The 17592-nt window shown below is 39.7% G+C and overlaps 1 protein-coding gene across 1 annotated transcript; it reads right to left on the bottom strand.

The window, feature by feature from the left end:
* Window positions 1–12340: 12340 nt before the first annotated feature.
* Window positions 12341–17255, bottom strand: myadmb (myeloid associated differentiation marker b; the record flags this gene model as incomplete). The annotated part of the gene is made up of 2 exons (XM_079244064.1): window positions 17157–17255; window positions 12341–13288 (listed from the first exon to the last, which is right to left on the bottom strand). The coding sequence occupies exon 2, from the start codon at window positions 13220–13222 to the stop codon at window positions 12341–12343; it is 882 nt and encodes a 293-aa protein (XP_079100190.1). The 5' UTR covers window positions 13223–13288; window positions 17157–17255.
* Window positions 17256–17592: the final 337 nt, after the last annotated feature.

Genomic DNA, 17592 nt, shown 5'->3' with positions numbered 1-17592 from the left:
TACATGTGATGTTTATGGTGGACTCAGACAACCAGGACACTGTTATAGTTTTGACCACAGGTAACTGTTTTATAAAGGGAAACTAATGTTTTTAACATGTCCTCAATATAAATTATACAAGATACTGCCTGGGTGTGGTGTGTCTTTCTGTGTTTCGTCATTTTTTTCCTCTGAAATAAAAGAAAAGAATTTAAATTAAGTCCAAAAAAGAGAAGCTTATGCAAAATGACAATGCTCCAAAGGAATTATTAACCACATTTCCTATGATACCCAATAACTATAAATGCAAACTGTGTTTAAACAAAAGGTCTTTATTTTAAAATTGCACTTGCAGAAATGTTTCTGTGCTCTGTTGCAGCACATGGTGGAAACTTTCTGAGTAATGTCTACAGGATTTAATATCCACTGTTGCCAAATCACCGCTATTACTTTTCTGTTAGATTTATGTCTAATAGCCTACTAAAATAGCTTTTCATCAGATAAAAATTACCTGAAGTAGCTGTTGAAAAAAAATGTGTTCATTAAGTTGACAAATTGACTTTAGAAAAGGTTTTCTGGACTTTTTTGTTGGCTGGTGTAATAAATAAAAAAAAAAGCAAGTTTGGCAGCTTGACCTCTCTGAAGCCTGACGGGTTGCAGAGTGTGAAATTTGTGAAAAAAGTTTTTTCTTCAATAATCTCAGCAAAGCAGGGTTGCCTTTGAGAAAAGGGACAACTGAATCAGAGATGCTTATACTCTAGAGAAGTTTTAAACTGTAGCAGCAAAGTCAGTGAAAATGTACCAGCCTTACAGAAAAGAAGCTGAATCAGCATCATCCAGTTTCTTCACAGTTTCATGCATCTATATGGTTCAGCACAGCCATACATGGGCACAGTGAGAGCTTGAGACAATAAAAAAAAAGGATGGTAAGTAAAAATATTTGCCTCTGCAGATCTTTGAGCTTATTTACCTTGCTCCACTGACCCTATAACTCTTGCTTGACACTGACTTTTCCAGCCTTGCCGCCTGCTTTTCTGTCTGGATGCAGCTCAGGAAAGGTAAATGCACATGAAAGGGTCAAGAGAAGCTAAAAATAACAGAATGGAAAGCTCCTGGTGTTTTTATAGAATCATTTTAACCTATATCATAATGTGATGCTCAGGTCGCTGTTCGAACTTGATATCAGATGCAACTGCAACATTTCTTATTGAAGTGTAAATGCATGTTTATCTTTCTGTGTTGGTCCTGTGATGGACTGGTGACCTGTCCAGGTTGTACTCTGCCTCTCGCCCAGTGCTTACTGGGATAGGCTCCAGCATCCCTGTGACTCTTAGTTGGAAAAGCAGTTAAGAAAATTACTGACTGACTGACCATTTTTCTATTGATTTGCATAGAAAGAAAAGAGTCACTGACTGAAAAAATATTTACATAAGAATGATAAATGTGATGTGCAGGCTTTTGTATGATATATACATGATTTAATGTGCAAGATATGGACTGTAGATCCCGCCCCTCCTCTTCTTTGCCCCCCCCCCACTTTTGCATGTGGTTCGTTGGTGCCTTCTGGGGCCGGTGGCGGCTCCTTTATTGGGGTTGCTGAGGGCCCTGGTTGTTGGGGCAGCTGCCCTTGGCCTGTCCTGGCCTTCGGGCGCCCCGGGAATGGGGGACGTGCCTCGTGCCGCAGGTGGCTCATCTTCTTGAGGGAGGCGCGCTTCCCTCGGGACCTAAATCCCCGGACCCCCCTCCTTCCCTTCTTCCACCACATACAGGCAGGGCGTTGGGAGGTGGACACGTTGATCTGGATGGTGAGAGAGGCCATCAAGGTGGTTTCGATCGCTGCACCCAGCATCGGTTCACCTCCCAGTTTTAATTACACTTAGCCAACATAACACAAAAAACACACACTGACAACACATGGACATATTTTGGGGGGCGGGCCATGCAGTGTGCGGTGGGCGGGGCTGCTTTGGTGGTCCCGCTCCCAACATGATGTGGTTACTTCTTCCCAATTTTAATTGCAAACAACACACACTTCACAATCATTCATAAGCTGGGAGGGAGGGGGTGACAATGGGGTCCTGCCATGCCCCTATTTCTGGGGCTGTGCCGGAGGAGTTTGGGCGGGGGAGTGGTGCTGTTCAGGGGGCCTGGGTCTGGGCTGGCCTGGCGGGGGTGGGACTGCTGCTGGCCCTGGGTGGTGCTGGATCGGCTGCATGTGTGGAGTGGTGGGGGGGCGTTGACGGGGGTGGGGGGTAGTTGTGGGGCCCTGATCGGGGCCCTCCTATCCCCTGCTCCCCCGGGGGTATCTCACAGGGGACACGTTGGGAAAGAAAGGTGAGGGCGTGCATGAGCCAATGGATGAAGTGGTGACTGAATGTTAGGGTAGAGGGGGGGTGGGGGATCAGGGTGAAAGAATTTAGGAAAGTGGATGGCCGCTGGGATAGGAGGAAGGGGGGGTGTATGCAGATGGGTGGGGGTGCGTATGTGGGGTTATGTTGGTGGTACAGGGAAGTGATGGGGTGGGTGTACAATGAGGACTGTGAATGTGGATAGAGGGGTGTAGGGAGGTATGTGTGTGTGTAGAGTGGGGTATGCGTGTATGGAAGAATGGGTGATTATAGAGGGAGCAGGGATGTGTGTGTGTGGGGGTGTGTGTGTATAAAGAACGGGGGTAGGAGAGTGTGAGTTTGAGCGTGTGTAAGAGAATGGGTGTATAGGGTGTGTTTAAGGAGGAAGTGTGGATGCGTGTGGGTGGGGGTAGGTGGGTGGGTGCATGTGTGTGTGTGTGTGTGCACATGTGTGTGTGTGTGTGTGTGTGTGTGCACATGTGTGTGCGTATGTGTGTGTGTGTTTGTGTGCGTGGGTGCGTGGAGGGTCTTGGTGCTCGGGGAGCGCTGCTGGTGCGCTGGGGTGCGGCCTGGCTGCCGCTCGGTGGCGGTCTGGGGATCCCGGCCCTCCGTCGGTGTGGGCTGGGCCCTCTGCCTGCGGGGGTGGGGGGTTGCTTCTGGGCTCTTGGGGCCGTGGGGCCCGCGCTCTGTCTGCCCTGGGTGGCCGGTGCCCGGCGGGGCCGGTCCTCGCTGGTCCGGGCCTGCTGGGGCCTGTTCCCCCTGACTGCGGGGGACTCTGGCTGGGACCCCCCTCTGCCTCCTCCTGGGTCGGTGCATGGCTGGCTCCGGGGTGGGGCGGTTGGGGTCTGCGCCTGGGGATGGCTGCCGATGGCCCTGGTCTCGGGGGTACTCCTCTTGCCTTTGTGTGGGAAGGGTCACACTGGCATGATCACCTTTTCCGGAACACGTTCCACTCTGCATGTTCTGCATGTGACACAGTCACCGAGTCGTCACGCAGTTTTATTGACTAACAGCAGCTAGTTTTCTCATTTCTGTTTGTTTCTCATTTATATTTAACTTTTTAGATTCATAGTTTACTTACTATGATCTAAAGTTGGCTTGTATGTGTATGTATATGTGTTAATACTAGCAAGTGCATATATGTTTGTACGTATGTATGTGTGTGTATATGTGTGCATAGCGGTGTGTGTGTATATGTATGTATGTGTATATGTATATGTGTACATATGTATATATATGTGTATATATATATATATTATGTGTGTATACGTGTGTGTATATGTATGTGTATGTATGCCTGTGTATGTGTGTGTATATGTATGTGTGTGCCTGTATGTGTGTATGTATACATCTGTAGGTTGTTTTCTTTCTTTTTGTTTTTGGGTTATTTTTTAGTTGTTGTTTTTTTCTCTCCCTTTTCTCTCCCTTTATCTCTTTCCCTTTTCTTATGAGGTGTTTTTTCTCCTTTCTCTTTCTGTCTTTTGTCTGTCCTCTCTGGTCCAGCAGTACAAACTCTACAATTCAAACAACAATACAAAATAAACATAGAAATAAAATAAAAATTCAGAAAGTCAAGGGGATCATTATATCTATAAAGCTTCCCCTGGCAGAGAAAATTTGCTCAGCAGAACACAGCATCCAGACCATCATTCTGCTTGCCTAAATGCTGGACAAGACAAAAAAAAAAAAAAGAAAAAAAAAAAAAAGAAGAAAGAATAAAATAACATAACATTTTCTGACTAGTTTAAACAATGTCCTATTTCTGTAGCGAGCAAGGTCAACCTGACCTGACGACAGCTGCTGAAAGACTGGCTGCACATTTGTTTCTATTTTAGGAGGCAAAGAAATACTGTTGTAAAAGCTTGTTTTAAATTAAATTTGATAACTAAATCCTCTCTCAAGCTTGAACTTTTTGTTGCTGTTATTCTAGAAAGGCCTGTTTCTCTTCTTTCAGCACATTGTTATGTGAAATCGCTCAAACTTTCACCAGGGGGAGATGTAACCTCGGACACACACAGCTTCACACAACAGTTGTTTTAATAGAAATATCTGCCGGTGATTCTTTAAAGCTGAGACAATAGCAGAAGTTATCATCGTGTTCAAAGTCTGTTCGAGTTCGTGGAAAGCTGGAGTCCCTGAAGAGAAGCTAACTTTAGAGTTGTGAGGGATGACTTGTAGCAAATAGAAGCTAAGTAAAATGCAAAGAACAATTTCTTCTATTGATTTGCGTCTGTCAGTGAATTGATCTGTCAGTGCTGTAATAATGGTAATAGCAGTACAAATATTGAGTGTGTTAGTTTTATAGACTATTTAAAGCTCAGTTTGCATATTTATGTTGCTCAGGCTTTGATTTAAGTTTACTTTCTGACATTAGAGATGCGTTTTTGAATAAAAATGTTCACCGTCTGCTAAGCAAAAGAGAAAAATGAGCGGTGAACCTAAAAGCTTCCCCAGACATGTTTTCCATCAGTCACAGTTGCAACCAGTCAGGACCACCCAATGACTCAAGACCAGTTGGGACACAGAGAGCACAACAGATTAAAAATCCTGCTCATCCCATGGGAACCTCTGGTATCTGCTAAGATTTTGATGGCTGATTGTTGGAGATATTTCTGTCTGAAACTAATTAGCAATGACCGACCAAGCGACTCACATTGCAGTTGGGTGGAAAATTCATGAGCATCTGCTTTCACAATTATTGCCCCCTTTGCTCTGAATGACTCAGAACATCAGAGGTTACTTTTACCTATTTTCACATTGTCTTTTCCTCCAATGGGTTCTGGGTTGTGATTGTGCCTTATCTCTGTTTTATCTGTTCATGCATCCATTTTTATTGTCTAAATTGAGGGAGGCAACAGATTCATGAGGGTAAACCAAGCTATCCCTTTCCCCAGTGACACCCAGCTCTTCCTCAAGGATACAGATGTTTTTCCAGAACAGAAGGGCTACATAATCCCCTCCCATGTGTTCTGGTTCTGCCTCATCGCCCCATTTGGTTGTGACCAAAAAGCTCCTAAGCTGTGCAACAAATGAGCTATTTCTGACTCATCCATGATGATTCAGCTCCTCACTGTCTCAACCACCCTCCAAAGGAAACCTATTTCTTCTGCTTGTATATATGAGCGCATTCTTGAACTATGACAAAACTATGTGAAGTAAACTTTTCAAATAGGTTTCCAGCTGATATATCAAACCAAAACTGCAGCATCTCTTCAAGAGGGAGAGAAAATAGCAGTCACAACCTCCAATGCTACATTACTAGCACTGATTGTGGCCCCTTTTACTCAAAATAAATCATTTTAGTGCCCTGTTGGACCTACAGGTACTGACATTGTCATTTAAAGATACACTTTATGTGGAAGACCCACATTCACAGAGAAAATGTTTCATTGTTGTTACAGGTGCAGGATTAAGAACATTTGTATTCTGATTTTATTTCTTGCTAAGAATTAGATGGAAAATAGATACTGGTTAACTTAGCTTAACACAAAGGTGAAAACCTTTATTTTATAAACTCATATTACTGTGTTGTACTGTATCTCACTGTTTTAAAGAGACCAAAATGTTTTTTCTACACACCATTGTGTGTAATGTATATTTTTACATAAATTATCATGCAATACACATCAAAGTCTGATGTATAACCCATCATAATATTGAATACATGTCTTTCACAAGCTAAGAACTCCATACTGTGATGAATAAATTGTTTGATAAAAACTTATTTAATTGCTTGTTTTTTGTTTTGTTTTTTTTAAACAAACAGGAAGCCCCAGATTGCAACACAGCTAAGGGTTAAGGGTCGATGCAGGGCCAATCATGTTTGGAAACTAAACAAACGTGTTGCAGAGCAATCCAACTTATATACTCTAAGTATGAAAAGCTGTCTGTAAAGCTGTTTGGAAAGCTCACAGTTTGGAAACAGAGGACGACACGTTGTTTCTCCAGGGAATATCAGGATACTTAAAGCTAATCATAACAGGAGGGATTTATCCTAGTTTGACACTCTTCATATCTGTATATCCACCTCAGTTAAGCATTGTGATTTCATTAAAGTCTTAGCTGCTCCACGCTGTTGAGTGAAGAACAGATCTGTTGCATTTGAGACAAAAGTCTTTCTGTGGTCCGTTTTGTTTGTATAAAGCTATTGTTGCTTGTATGACTCCATCTTTGTTCTCCTGTTTCTGAGAGTGGGATTTCCATGAATTAATTCACTACCTAAAGTGGAGTAGGAAGGCTGTCGCCAACCCCTTCAAGACTTTTTGATGCAAACAACAACAGCAACAGCAAAGGTTTCTGGGACATGAGGTTAAGCAAGTACAACAACTCAACTTATGCCAGCAGAAAATTAATCCTGGATAATTCTGTCTAGATGATTCATGGTGATGGATGATGGCAAATTGGAAAATTTGAAAAGAAATATTAGTTTCATTATTTAAGTAATTTTTTAAAAAGAGTTTAAGTAACGCTGGAGGGATTATATCTCTCGGTTGGCCTGGGAACGCCTCGGGATCCCCCCCGCAGAGTTGGCAAATGTGGCTGGGGAGAGGGAAGTCTGGGCTTCCCTGCTTAGGCTGCTGCCCCCGCGACCCGACCCCGGATAAGTGGCATGAAGATGAAGATGAAGATGAAGATGAAGATGAAGATGAAGATGAAGATGAAGATGAAGAGGAAGAGTTTAAGTAGTTTTACTTGTTTAAAATAACTAGCCTTTAACAAAAACTGTACAAGTTCAGACACCACATGTCATCATAAAAGCTACATCTGTCATAACAGCAAAAACATCTCTGGCTCCAGACTTTTCAAACACCAACTTTACTGAAATACAAATACATTTTCCTCACAGGCTGTTGTTGCATCATGAGACAGATTCATTGCTTCTTTTCACATTGCTCTTGGTTCTTCTAAAATAAAGTTTTATACTGTATATTATACTTCAAAGCCACACAATTTGTCCAATTGAGTTATAACTATTACTATCCAGTGACAAATGTTTATATCTGAAAAAATACTAATTCTTATATCCTATTTAAAAAATTACTAAACCGTTTTTGTTGGCTCAGTTATTTGAATTGTCATCTTCAAATGGAAAAAAAACACTGTTTAGATAAAGTCACGTATTTGATGCAGTTTCATGGGGAATTTAACATTTTAAATCGCACATTATTTGATTATATATTACTTCTGACATGGGTCCAAATGAACGTGTTTTCATAAAAATGTGTAAATTTCCTGATTTGTGTTGGGGTGACTGTGGCTGCTCTGATCTGTAATATGCAGAGTAGTTGTAATTGCCTCCTTCATAGTTTGTCATCTGACTAATTGCATCCATAAACAAAACAAAAAGCCAGTCACCATGGAGCTATGTCCTTCTGCCAGAGTACAACCCTTCTTTAGCTTGTAAAACTCCATGTTAATCTGTCAGAAATGGGTGTTTCAGTCATTCTATTGGCCACAGACACACAGGCAAAGTAAGCGTTAAAAGTGCTCAGCTTTGGACTCCTGCAGTCAAACCTCTAAAGTTTGTAGAAGTCATGGTGATCTGTTCACTCACCGACATGTTTGGATACATCTCCAAGGAGACAGAGAGTGACTGGTTAGAGTGGAAGAAACAGATAAAGTAAACAGTAATGTGTAAACTGTTTTCTAAAGGTTGATTTATGATTAATTCATTTTCATGTCACACAATCCTTCCTAGTTTTGTGAATTTATTCATTTTTCCATGTGTATTGAAAGATCTCCGTTTGGGGAACACTGCTGGACTTTTTTTAAAGTAGCTTGACAAGAAGAAAAAAGAGACAAACAGTGAAAGAGAGAGAGAGAGAGAGAGAGGAATGATGTGCAGAGAATAGACACGGCTCTGTCTTAATCCTGAGTCTGTTCCATCAAAGTGCTTCAGTTTCTGTAGGACATTAATATCTGTTGCAATGGTCTGTTCGGTTTGATTCTTGTGAAGTTTCTCTTAGGATTGTGGTTGTTTCTGCTATTTTTTCATGTTCTGTTCTTTTTCTGCTTCTCATTTAGAGGTCCGACTGGGCATAGTGGTGGTGGTGCTGATTGGAGATTCTGCTCAACTGGTGGTGATGGGAGATGTCACCCACCTGCTGCTGTGTAGTTTAACCAGCCTACTCAGGAGCCAGTCTGCAGCCCATTTGTTTCCAGATCTATTGTTTTACTGTTGCGTAGACTCCCATCGCCAGTCTGAAAGAACCTGCGCTAAGTTTTACTTTGGTCTTCTGCACCACCCCCTCTGCCTCTTCCTTTTTTGTGACTCCTCCAAGGTCTCTGGACTTGTTTAATAAAGCTGTTATTGCTTTTCCTTTCTAACCTGCTGTCTGCTTTTTCCCAGTTCCTGCCTGATCACCTGCAAGCGCCAACAGTTTCTATGTTGTAATAATTGCTGAGTCTGTTCTTTGCTTTTTATTTTAGGCTTTTTGTTCATGTTGAGTTTTCTGCATGTTAATTTCATCTGCCTAGTTTTAATCCTACTCGTCTTGTACCTCCTTCTGTATTTATTGCTGCACTTGATCCTCATTTACACTAGTTTTACAACATTACTTTTATATACAGTGTGGCCAGAGGCCTGGAAAGACCTTATGCGTGACAAATATATGAAATGAAATTATGTTCCTCTTTAATACACACACACATACATTGCTGTAATAACTCTGGTCACATAAGAGAGATGTGAGGAATAAAACATCTTTACATATAATTTGGATCAACAAGTGGAATTATTTGCAACAGGCTAAAAAAGGTGCAAAGAAAGGAAAGTTGTTTTTTGGGGGTTGCATTATGTGATGCTTGATGTTTTAGTAGACTTCTCGCCCAAGCAGTTCTGGCTTCTAGTCTGGTGGTGGCAGTGGTGGACTGGATCCTTGTGTCTGACCACAATGACTTGCACGTTGGGAGTAGCAGAACTGCTAACATCAAGGCTGGGGTCTGTTTACACTCAGACTGTGTCTTTCTTTACCAAAACTTCACTAATATATTCCCTTTATTTTTATATTTCTCTGTTCAAAATCAGACTAGTTACAGGACTTCTTAGATTTTCATGCTGTAGCCATCACCCAGCAGGCTTGCTTGCCTTCTGTTTTAATCCTAGCTGGATCATGTTGTTCTACTTTAGTCAGTAACATGGATATTGAGGTTCTATTTAAGCTGGGAGGTGGAAGTTCCATGTCTTCCTTTTCATGGGGGGAGCAGAAGGCAATGAAGGAGTGAACTACTTGGCAAAAAATGCAGCAAAAGAAGAAAGAATTAAAACATTCTTCTTAAAAAAAAAACAAGACATTAAATAAACATTGGCAAAGCTTATGGATAAAATGACAAGCATCATAGTACGTACAGAAAAAAGTAAGAGCAGAAAAGAGCCAGCTTGTTGTAGAAGAGGAGATCCAGTTGTTATTACTAGACTGAGACTCATTCAGTGTACAATCGTCACAGGAAGAAATGTTTAGAGGGCATGGATCAGGTGGAACTACTGACTTCACTGTGCACACAGTTCTGAACCCGGATAGCTGGATGAAAATAAATAAAGTATTGTAGTATTTACTGTGTTAATCCAGATGAGAAATGTCAGAAAAGGCTACACTTATTCAGGACTTTTTTTTTTCTTTAAATAAATGAATGGTTGAGTCACTTCTATTCTTTTTAACTTGGTGAAATGGATTTCTGTGCTGTAAAGTAACAGCAGCAAAAAAATTGTTTGGACCAAATAAAGAAACCAAGAGAAGGCAGCTTTTTTTCCTTTATAACCTCCTCATTTCTTCTTCTGTGGTTTATGGTGCCCTTTTTTGGCACCTTACATAATCGGTTTGGGTTCTCTTACAGTGTTTTTCAACAGATACATTTACCATGCCTCAATACTAAATTGTGACCTGGAAAAAGTGATAAACTTGAATTTAAGATATTGTTGGCTGCAACATCTCAGCTGACAATACAAAACAGTCATAATATGACATATGTGACCTTTATGTGAGTTAAAGCATATAATGATAAACGACACATTTGTTTACAGTGTGGTTTTATTGAAACACTGGATTACATTTTTCTACAACACTGATGTACTTTTTACTCTCGAAATAAGTCATTGTTGTCTAGATGTGGGCAATCCACCGTCCTGCAGATTTGAGACGTTTCTTTACTCCTACACAGCTGATTCAGGTTAAATGGATTTCTTCAACAGCTTGTCCTCAAGAGCTCAACAAGCTTGTTAAAGACCCAGTAATGTGAGCCAGGTGAGAGTATGTATGTATATATATATATATATATATATATATATACATATATATATATATATATATATATATATATATATATATATATATATATATATATATATATATATATATATGTATATATATATATATATATATATATATATATATATGTATATATATATGTATATATATATGTATATATTAAAAGTTAACGGTAGAGATAAAGAAGCATATTTTCTGTCTATTTTACAGCAAAAGATAAGCAATAGACAACAGAATATAAACAAATAAGTTGCAAATATTTAGTGCCTTTAACTTTAACTTGTTTTGATTTCTAAAATCTGCAGTTTTCTTGAAAATGATTATAGCCTGTAGGCAAAAATATGTTATTACAGGAACAAAATCTATAGCTTAGCATTCATATGAGCATTGTGTACACTTAATAGCACGACTTCAAGTTTTAACTATTTCAACTTCTGGAGCACGTAAGAATAACTGGTGATGAATAATACACATCAGCTGCACTGTGGGAACACAAAGCTCTCGAAATCCCAAAGAAACTGTGGGCTTAAAAGTCTTGGATCACCATTTCATCATGACTCTTAATGCATAATCTTAGTTCATTTGACCATTGGTAGATTCAACAAAAAAATACTCAACATCAGACTAACATAAAACATAATGGTATGCATAATATAAGAACAGAAAAAAAAGACATAAATTGCCCTTTACTTTATTTGTCAATATAAACAATGTTTGCATGCAAATAATACTTTTGTTTTTATTGGAGCTGCTCCACTGGACAATCTGTGGCTTATTTAACCAGAAAAATATTCCACACACATAAACAAAACCCATTTAAAAAAACATAAACTTTTATAAGGCTATAAAAGAGTCAACTTAACAGTTGTTGTGTTTGTAAAACAACAACTGTTGTTTTTACAAACACAACAACATAACAGATGTTTTCTGAAAAAATTATTGAGCATGTTTTTGAATAATTTTGAAAAATTTTCAGAAACGTTTTGTGGAATTTCGTATTTTGTATATAAATATATATATATATATATATATATATATATATATCTTTTATATATATATATATATATATATGTATATATATATACATATATATGTATATATATATATATATATATATATATATATATATATATATATGTATATATATATATATATATATATATATATATATATATATATATATATATATATATATATATATATATATATATATATATATATATATATGTATATATATATACACATACTCATATATCAGCACATTACAGCAATCACACTAAGGTCTGGCACTGTCCAAACAGATATATGAAAGGGAGCTAAACATAGGAACAGAAAGCTTCTCTCATGTAAGGGAATAACATGTAAACAAGCGATTGATTTCAACCCCCTCCTTCTTCATCTTCATTTTATCTCTCTAGGATTCTCTGTAATGCAGTATACTTCTTACAAAATTAAATTTGGCACATCTATACAGGCCAAAAAGAGCACAAGGTTTAGCTTTTGATCAACATTTTCTGTCAGTCTCTGTGATGTCTTATTCACTGCCTCTAATTTGTCCTCCGAGGCCATTATACCAGTTTCACTTTGGACTGTATCTCCTGTTATTTTGACCAGAGTGAATTCAGGTGATTAGGTCACTAGTATTTGCTTGCAGCAGTATATTTGACAGCAGTTTTACAGCTTTTACTAAAGTGGCCAAATTCAATTTTATTTGGAGCACACCAATCACAAAACCCCCTATCTCCACCCTCAAGCACTGACAAACACCAGACGGGTGGAGTAGATGAGGTCGGCCAAATAGAGGATGAAGTTAACAGCAGTGAGCACAGCCACCGCCATGACCTTGTCCCACGAACACAACCCCTCTGTGGTGCTGCAGCTGTACGGCCTTTGTTTTGATCCACCGTGCCTGGGGTCAAAGTTGAAGACAGGCCAGATGATGATCGCTGACAGATAGAGGACCACAGCCAGCAGGGCATAGGCTGACAGGAACCGGGCGAACGGAAAGGGGAGACAACTGGTGCAATCACCAATGCAGAGCAGGATGATGACCGCTGACAAGATGAAGCAGATGCAGTAGACGGACATGCAGTACCTGAGTGCCTCATTACGGTCGTACACTACTGGTTCGGTGATAAAAACAAAAATGATACAGGCCACGAAGGTCTCGCAGACTTTCAGCAGGCCAGGAGCTGTGGCCATGTAGCCGGCCACCTCGCCTGGACGCGCCTTGCTGATGCTCACCTCACTCATATAAGCAATGGTGGCAAGACAGGAGAAAACAGTTGAGCTGATGCGGTAGTAGTGGACCTCATCGTAGCTCATGGAACCTTTGAGGAAGTAGAGCGGGTAGATAATGGAGGCAGACAAGCAGAGGAGGGCAGCGTAGCAAGCGAAGGTGATGGGGAAGTTCTTCCAAGAAACTGGGGCTCTGGTCTGCAAACCAAACAGCTCCACCAGGATGACAAGGAGAGTGCCGGCAAAACTGAAGGCCCAGCAGAAGACGCACCAATCTTTGGTAGCTAGGTGGAGGTTGGCACCGTGCACGGTCAAAGAGAAGGCTATACATGTGAAGACCAGGGCGGCCAGTCGTGCCCACAGCAGAGGACTGGAATGCAGAACTATAGCCATGATGAGGTTTCTTATATATGATCAACGAAGATGATCATTTACCATCAGTTATTAAAGCAGGAAAAGCTGTTAAAAAAAAAAAAAGACAAAGAAGAGATGTTATTTTAGAGTTCTGCTGATTTTTTAAACTTTTAGATCAACAACAAGGTGCAACCACATGAGACCAACAGCTTGCAATTCCACCCAAACAGACTTTCTCCTCCTACATGCCGTTTTCTCAGACTCACAATGTTGTTATTGTATTATCTGAATAGTCAACACAACAGCTCAGATCATGAAAACACAATTCAAAACCACAAATAATGACTGCACTGTGGTCATGCTAGGCACTGCACATTAGCTATATGGGTCAAATCAGCTGGAAGAACACGGTCTTGTTTTCTTCTTCTCTGGCAGTTTCTGTCTAGCATAAAACTGCAGACTTAACTGCATTCCTGCACCGAGTTTTTCACTCTGAAATTCTTCCACACTCGTGTCCTCTTTGATGGGAGTGGCGCCATGGCCTCCACAGACATCGTATCTGTCATCATACTATAAACATGGCCCTCCTTATTCATTTCACTCCTACCCATAGGAACTGATGTTCCAGTGGTGTGAAGTCCTGACCTTCAAAGTATTCATTAATGGAAAATGTTATGTTACATCTGTTAGAGTACTAGGCGGGGATAAACTAATAAATCATATTTCTGTAAATGTTTTACTCTAAACTATCACTTTGAATAGAGCCATTTTTAAAAATTTCTTTTGTTTCTTGAATCAGTATTTTCAGAAATTTGAAAAATAGTTAACTTAAATGGGTTTAGGTTTACTTCAGCAGGGTGTTGTTTTATTAACTAGCATGGTGCCTTCACTGTCTTCTGACATTTTAAGTAAGTGCTGAAACCCAAGTGATTATAATCCCCTTCCATCTACAGAAATGGAAGTGTAAAATATAAGAAGCTTAATGGTGAAACTGATTACTATAACTGATATTATTTCTGTGGTTTACAAGTTATTAAAAATTTTATATTTATACTCTTTCCAACTGGATAACAAAACATGGTCATATGAGTCACTGAAACAAAAGCAAAATAGAGGTTATTGTTGCCTCTGCCAATTCTTAGATGTCCCAGTTACCAGCAAAGGGGACAAGCACTAGAAAATAACTTGAAGCTATATGAGGGATCATAGCTGAACCCTGTATGGATATACAGACAGCAAAAGGTATAAATGGGAACAGTAGTTTCCGATGGACCCAAAACTGCAGCCATTCTTCCTGGAGCCTGACACGTAGAATGCAGATCATTTTCCATTATAAGCAAGCAAAAAATAAAAATAAATGTATCAACAAAAGCAAAAAACAAATTCAAAGACAGTTCTGTTATATGCTCAACTATAAATAAAAAACAATTCATATTAATATATTCTATTACTAACATCTATAAATATTGAATTTGTATATATTACGCTAGTTAGAGTTAGTGACAGAAACAACAAACCAAATCTATGGAAACACGCCAAAAAAAAAATCACATTTTTAAAAAGAACCCAAAGAAATTTGCAGTGACTGACCACATTCCTAAAGTAAAAACTTGGAAGATTTTTTTATCTTGATCACCCACATCATGTCATATAAAACATTTTTTCTTGTTCATTGTTTGCTTGGTTTATTGCTCACTTCTTACCTGCCATTCTCAAAGCAGATCCCCCAACATAATACGAACAATAGCTGTCAGGCTGCAAAAACAGCAAGTTCTGTTTCAGGAAAGGGTGATCATTCAACTGCGATGTCTTTCACAGCGCACCTGGGTTGTTTCATCTTTTATACATGTTTTAAGTTGAAAATTTGTTAAATGCTTTCTTTGTTGGAATCTAATGTTTTAAGGCTTTAAGTTTTAAGGTTTTAAGCCCCAAAAAGGATTGTTGGACATTTTTTACAACATTGGAAACACAGACCACTGTGGCTGTCTTCCTCCTGTCCTCCTTAACACCCATCACCCACTTGGCTCCTCTAACGCTGCACTTCTAGATCCTAGTTTATACAGGGAAGCTGTTATAAACAAGAAGAAATGGCCTGTTTACATTACTTCTATTAAATGCCTATGGAAGAGTCAAGGCTGGGGGGAGTGGAAGGCTGAACTGGTGGCAAGGCTTAGAAATGAAACACCAAAAAAGAAGCAGAAGTGGCAAAGTAGAAAAGCAGAATCTCCTGCAGAATGACTGAGAAAGTAGGGGAGGGGAGGAAAAAGAGGGAGGAACATGGGGAAGCCCTGTGCCCCAGCCACAGAGTGACACATAGATTAAATACAGTGACGGAGTAGAATATCAATCAAGTGAGTCAGAACTGGGCTTCTTCTCTTTCTCCACCACCCCCACCTCCACCATCCCCTCAAAAACAAAACCTGTGTCCTCCATCATTTCATGATGAATAAGGGAGGATTAGTTCCAGATGTGCAGCAGTCTAGCTGTTGCTGAACAACTGGTAACTTTTCCATGCTTGACAAGTTTTTCCTTTCTGATTTTTCCTCTTAACCCCTCCCTTTTGGTGAGTGCTCCCCCCGCTTTTCCATCAGTTATCCCTTTTCCCTGTCTTTGTTCAATACTCCCTGTCCAGCTTTATAGTCAGGCCACCAAGTGTACTTCTTGTTAACTACTCGAAATAAATATGCTGGAAATACCATGATGGAAAAAGCAATCCTCCTGCTGCTCCTGTTCAAGGCATGAAGCCAGGAAAAGAACCAGGAGAGGGAAATGACACAAGAGAGAAACATAAGTGTGGAAAAAGTTTCTTTTCACGGCACAGCATGGAAAACGTGACACAAGTAGGAGCACACAACCCGAAAGGAAAGGGTGCTGAAAACTGGTTTACACAGGCAGCAAACGGGATGTTCTAACTTCATGCTACTCCATAACAACCCCTTTACACATGCACACACAAGGCAGAGATGTTCAGGAACAAGTGTTTGTCTCAGTCAGAGAGGTCATGTGCATTGTTTGTGTCGTTGTCATGACACAACATCACTTACTCAATTTCACCTCTAATCTACTTACAGCAGATCCATGCACTGAAACACAAGACAAGCTCTGTTGGCAAACCAGTCCAGTGTGCGTGAGTCAGAGCTGAAAGCAAGTAAATTAAGATTTGTGCAGTGACCTCTCAGACCTTTTTTTTTCTTTCAGTATACTCCAGACATAAAATACCAAAAGCTCAGTTTTTTTTCCCTACACAAAACAACCTGAATCATTAAAATACACAAGATCCATTTTGTTTTCTTTCTTTCGGGCTGAATCAAAGACAAAGCTTGGATTCAGCTTCTTATTTTAAAGTTAAAATCAGAGTCAGGCAACTTTTGAAAACGATAAAAGGCAGATAATAGGAAACCCTTTCTCCAGTTTGGAGTGCTTGTGTTGTAGATGCTTTCGGCTCATGTAACGGTTCATTCATTGACAGTCAAGGTGGGTGTGCCGCCTGCCACACCCTGCTCACACCACACACAACATTACAGCCTATACCAAAACTCTAACATCAAAAACAGATATTTAGGACAAATGCCAGTTTTCTCATGAACATAGTGGAAAAATCTAACTTCACAGTCAGTTTTTTTTTTTTTTTTTGTATGTTTAAAAAAAAAAATTCAATACACAAAAAAGCAAATGTAAAAATGAAGAAAACGACAAAGAAATTCCCTACTCAAATCTCTTTTTAATTTTCAATCCAGATTTGAGCTTGTATCAGATTATGTCTGCATGGAGGCTCATAAAAGTATATTTTCTTCCCCACGTGTACAAAATCAGACAATTCTTTACATGTAGAAAAACTTTTTATTCTTATGCAAGAAAATATTACTGCAGAAAGTTCAACACAAGCTCTCTCTTGTAACAAATTCCCTGAGTCAGCTAAACACTTTCCTGTACCACAAACCTCTGCACATCACTTCAGTTTAATCCATCTTACCTCTGAAACTCGGCTGCAGCTCTACTCTGTTCTCCAGAACATCCACTTGTAGAGTTTGGACGCAGATTGCAACTACTCAGCCCCCTGACTGAGTTTACTAGCTGCCCAGAAGAGTAGCTCTCCGCCCAGAAAACCAAATTAAGTATTGATATTTCCATCCATTCTCACATCTTTCTGAACTCCACCTCCTCCCTGCTCATGACCGGGGCTACCGCTTGTTACACCCATAGTGCAGACGTTTTCTCTGCTCTATAATTACTCTGGCATTTTTCATTTTCAATAACTGTTATGTGCAGCAATAACACGTTGCGTGATTTTATATCAGCAGCCTGAAACATAGCCTAAGTAGCGTAAGTTACGGTAACATTATTAATCCCAGGTGACAAAAAAAAAAAAAAAAAAAAAAAAAAAAAACCGCGATAAATTTAATGTGTGT

Source organism: Telmatherina bonti, assembly GCF_933228915.1.
Source record: "Telmatherina bonti genome assembly, chromosome: 7".
Taxonomy (NCBI): domain Eukaryota; kingdom Metazoa; phylum Chordata; class Actinopteri; order Atheriniformes; family Telmatherinidae; genus Telmatherina; species Telmatherina bonti.
This window is presented reverse-complemented; position numbering and strand designations above follow the sequence as displayed.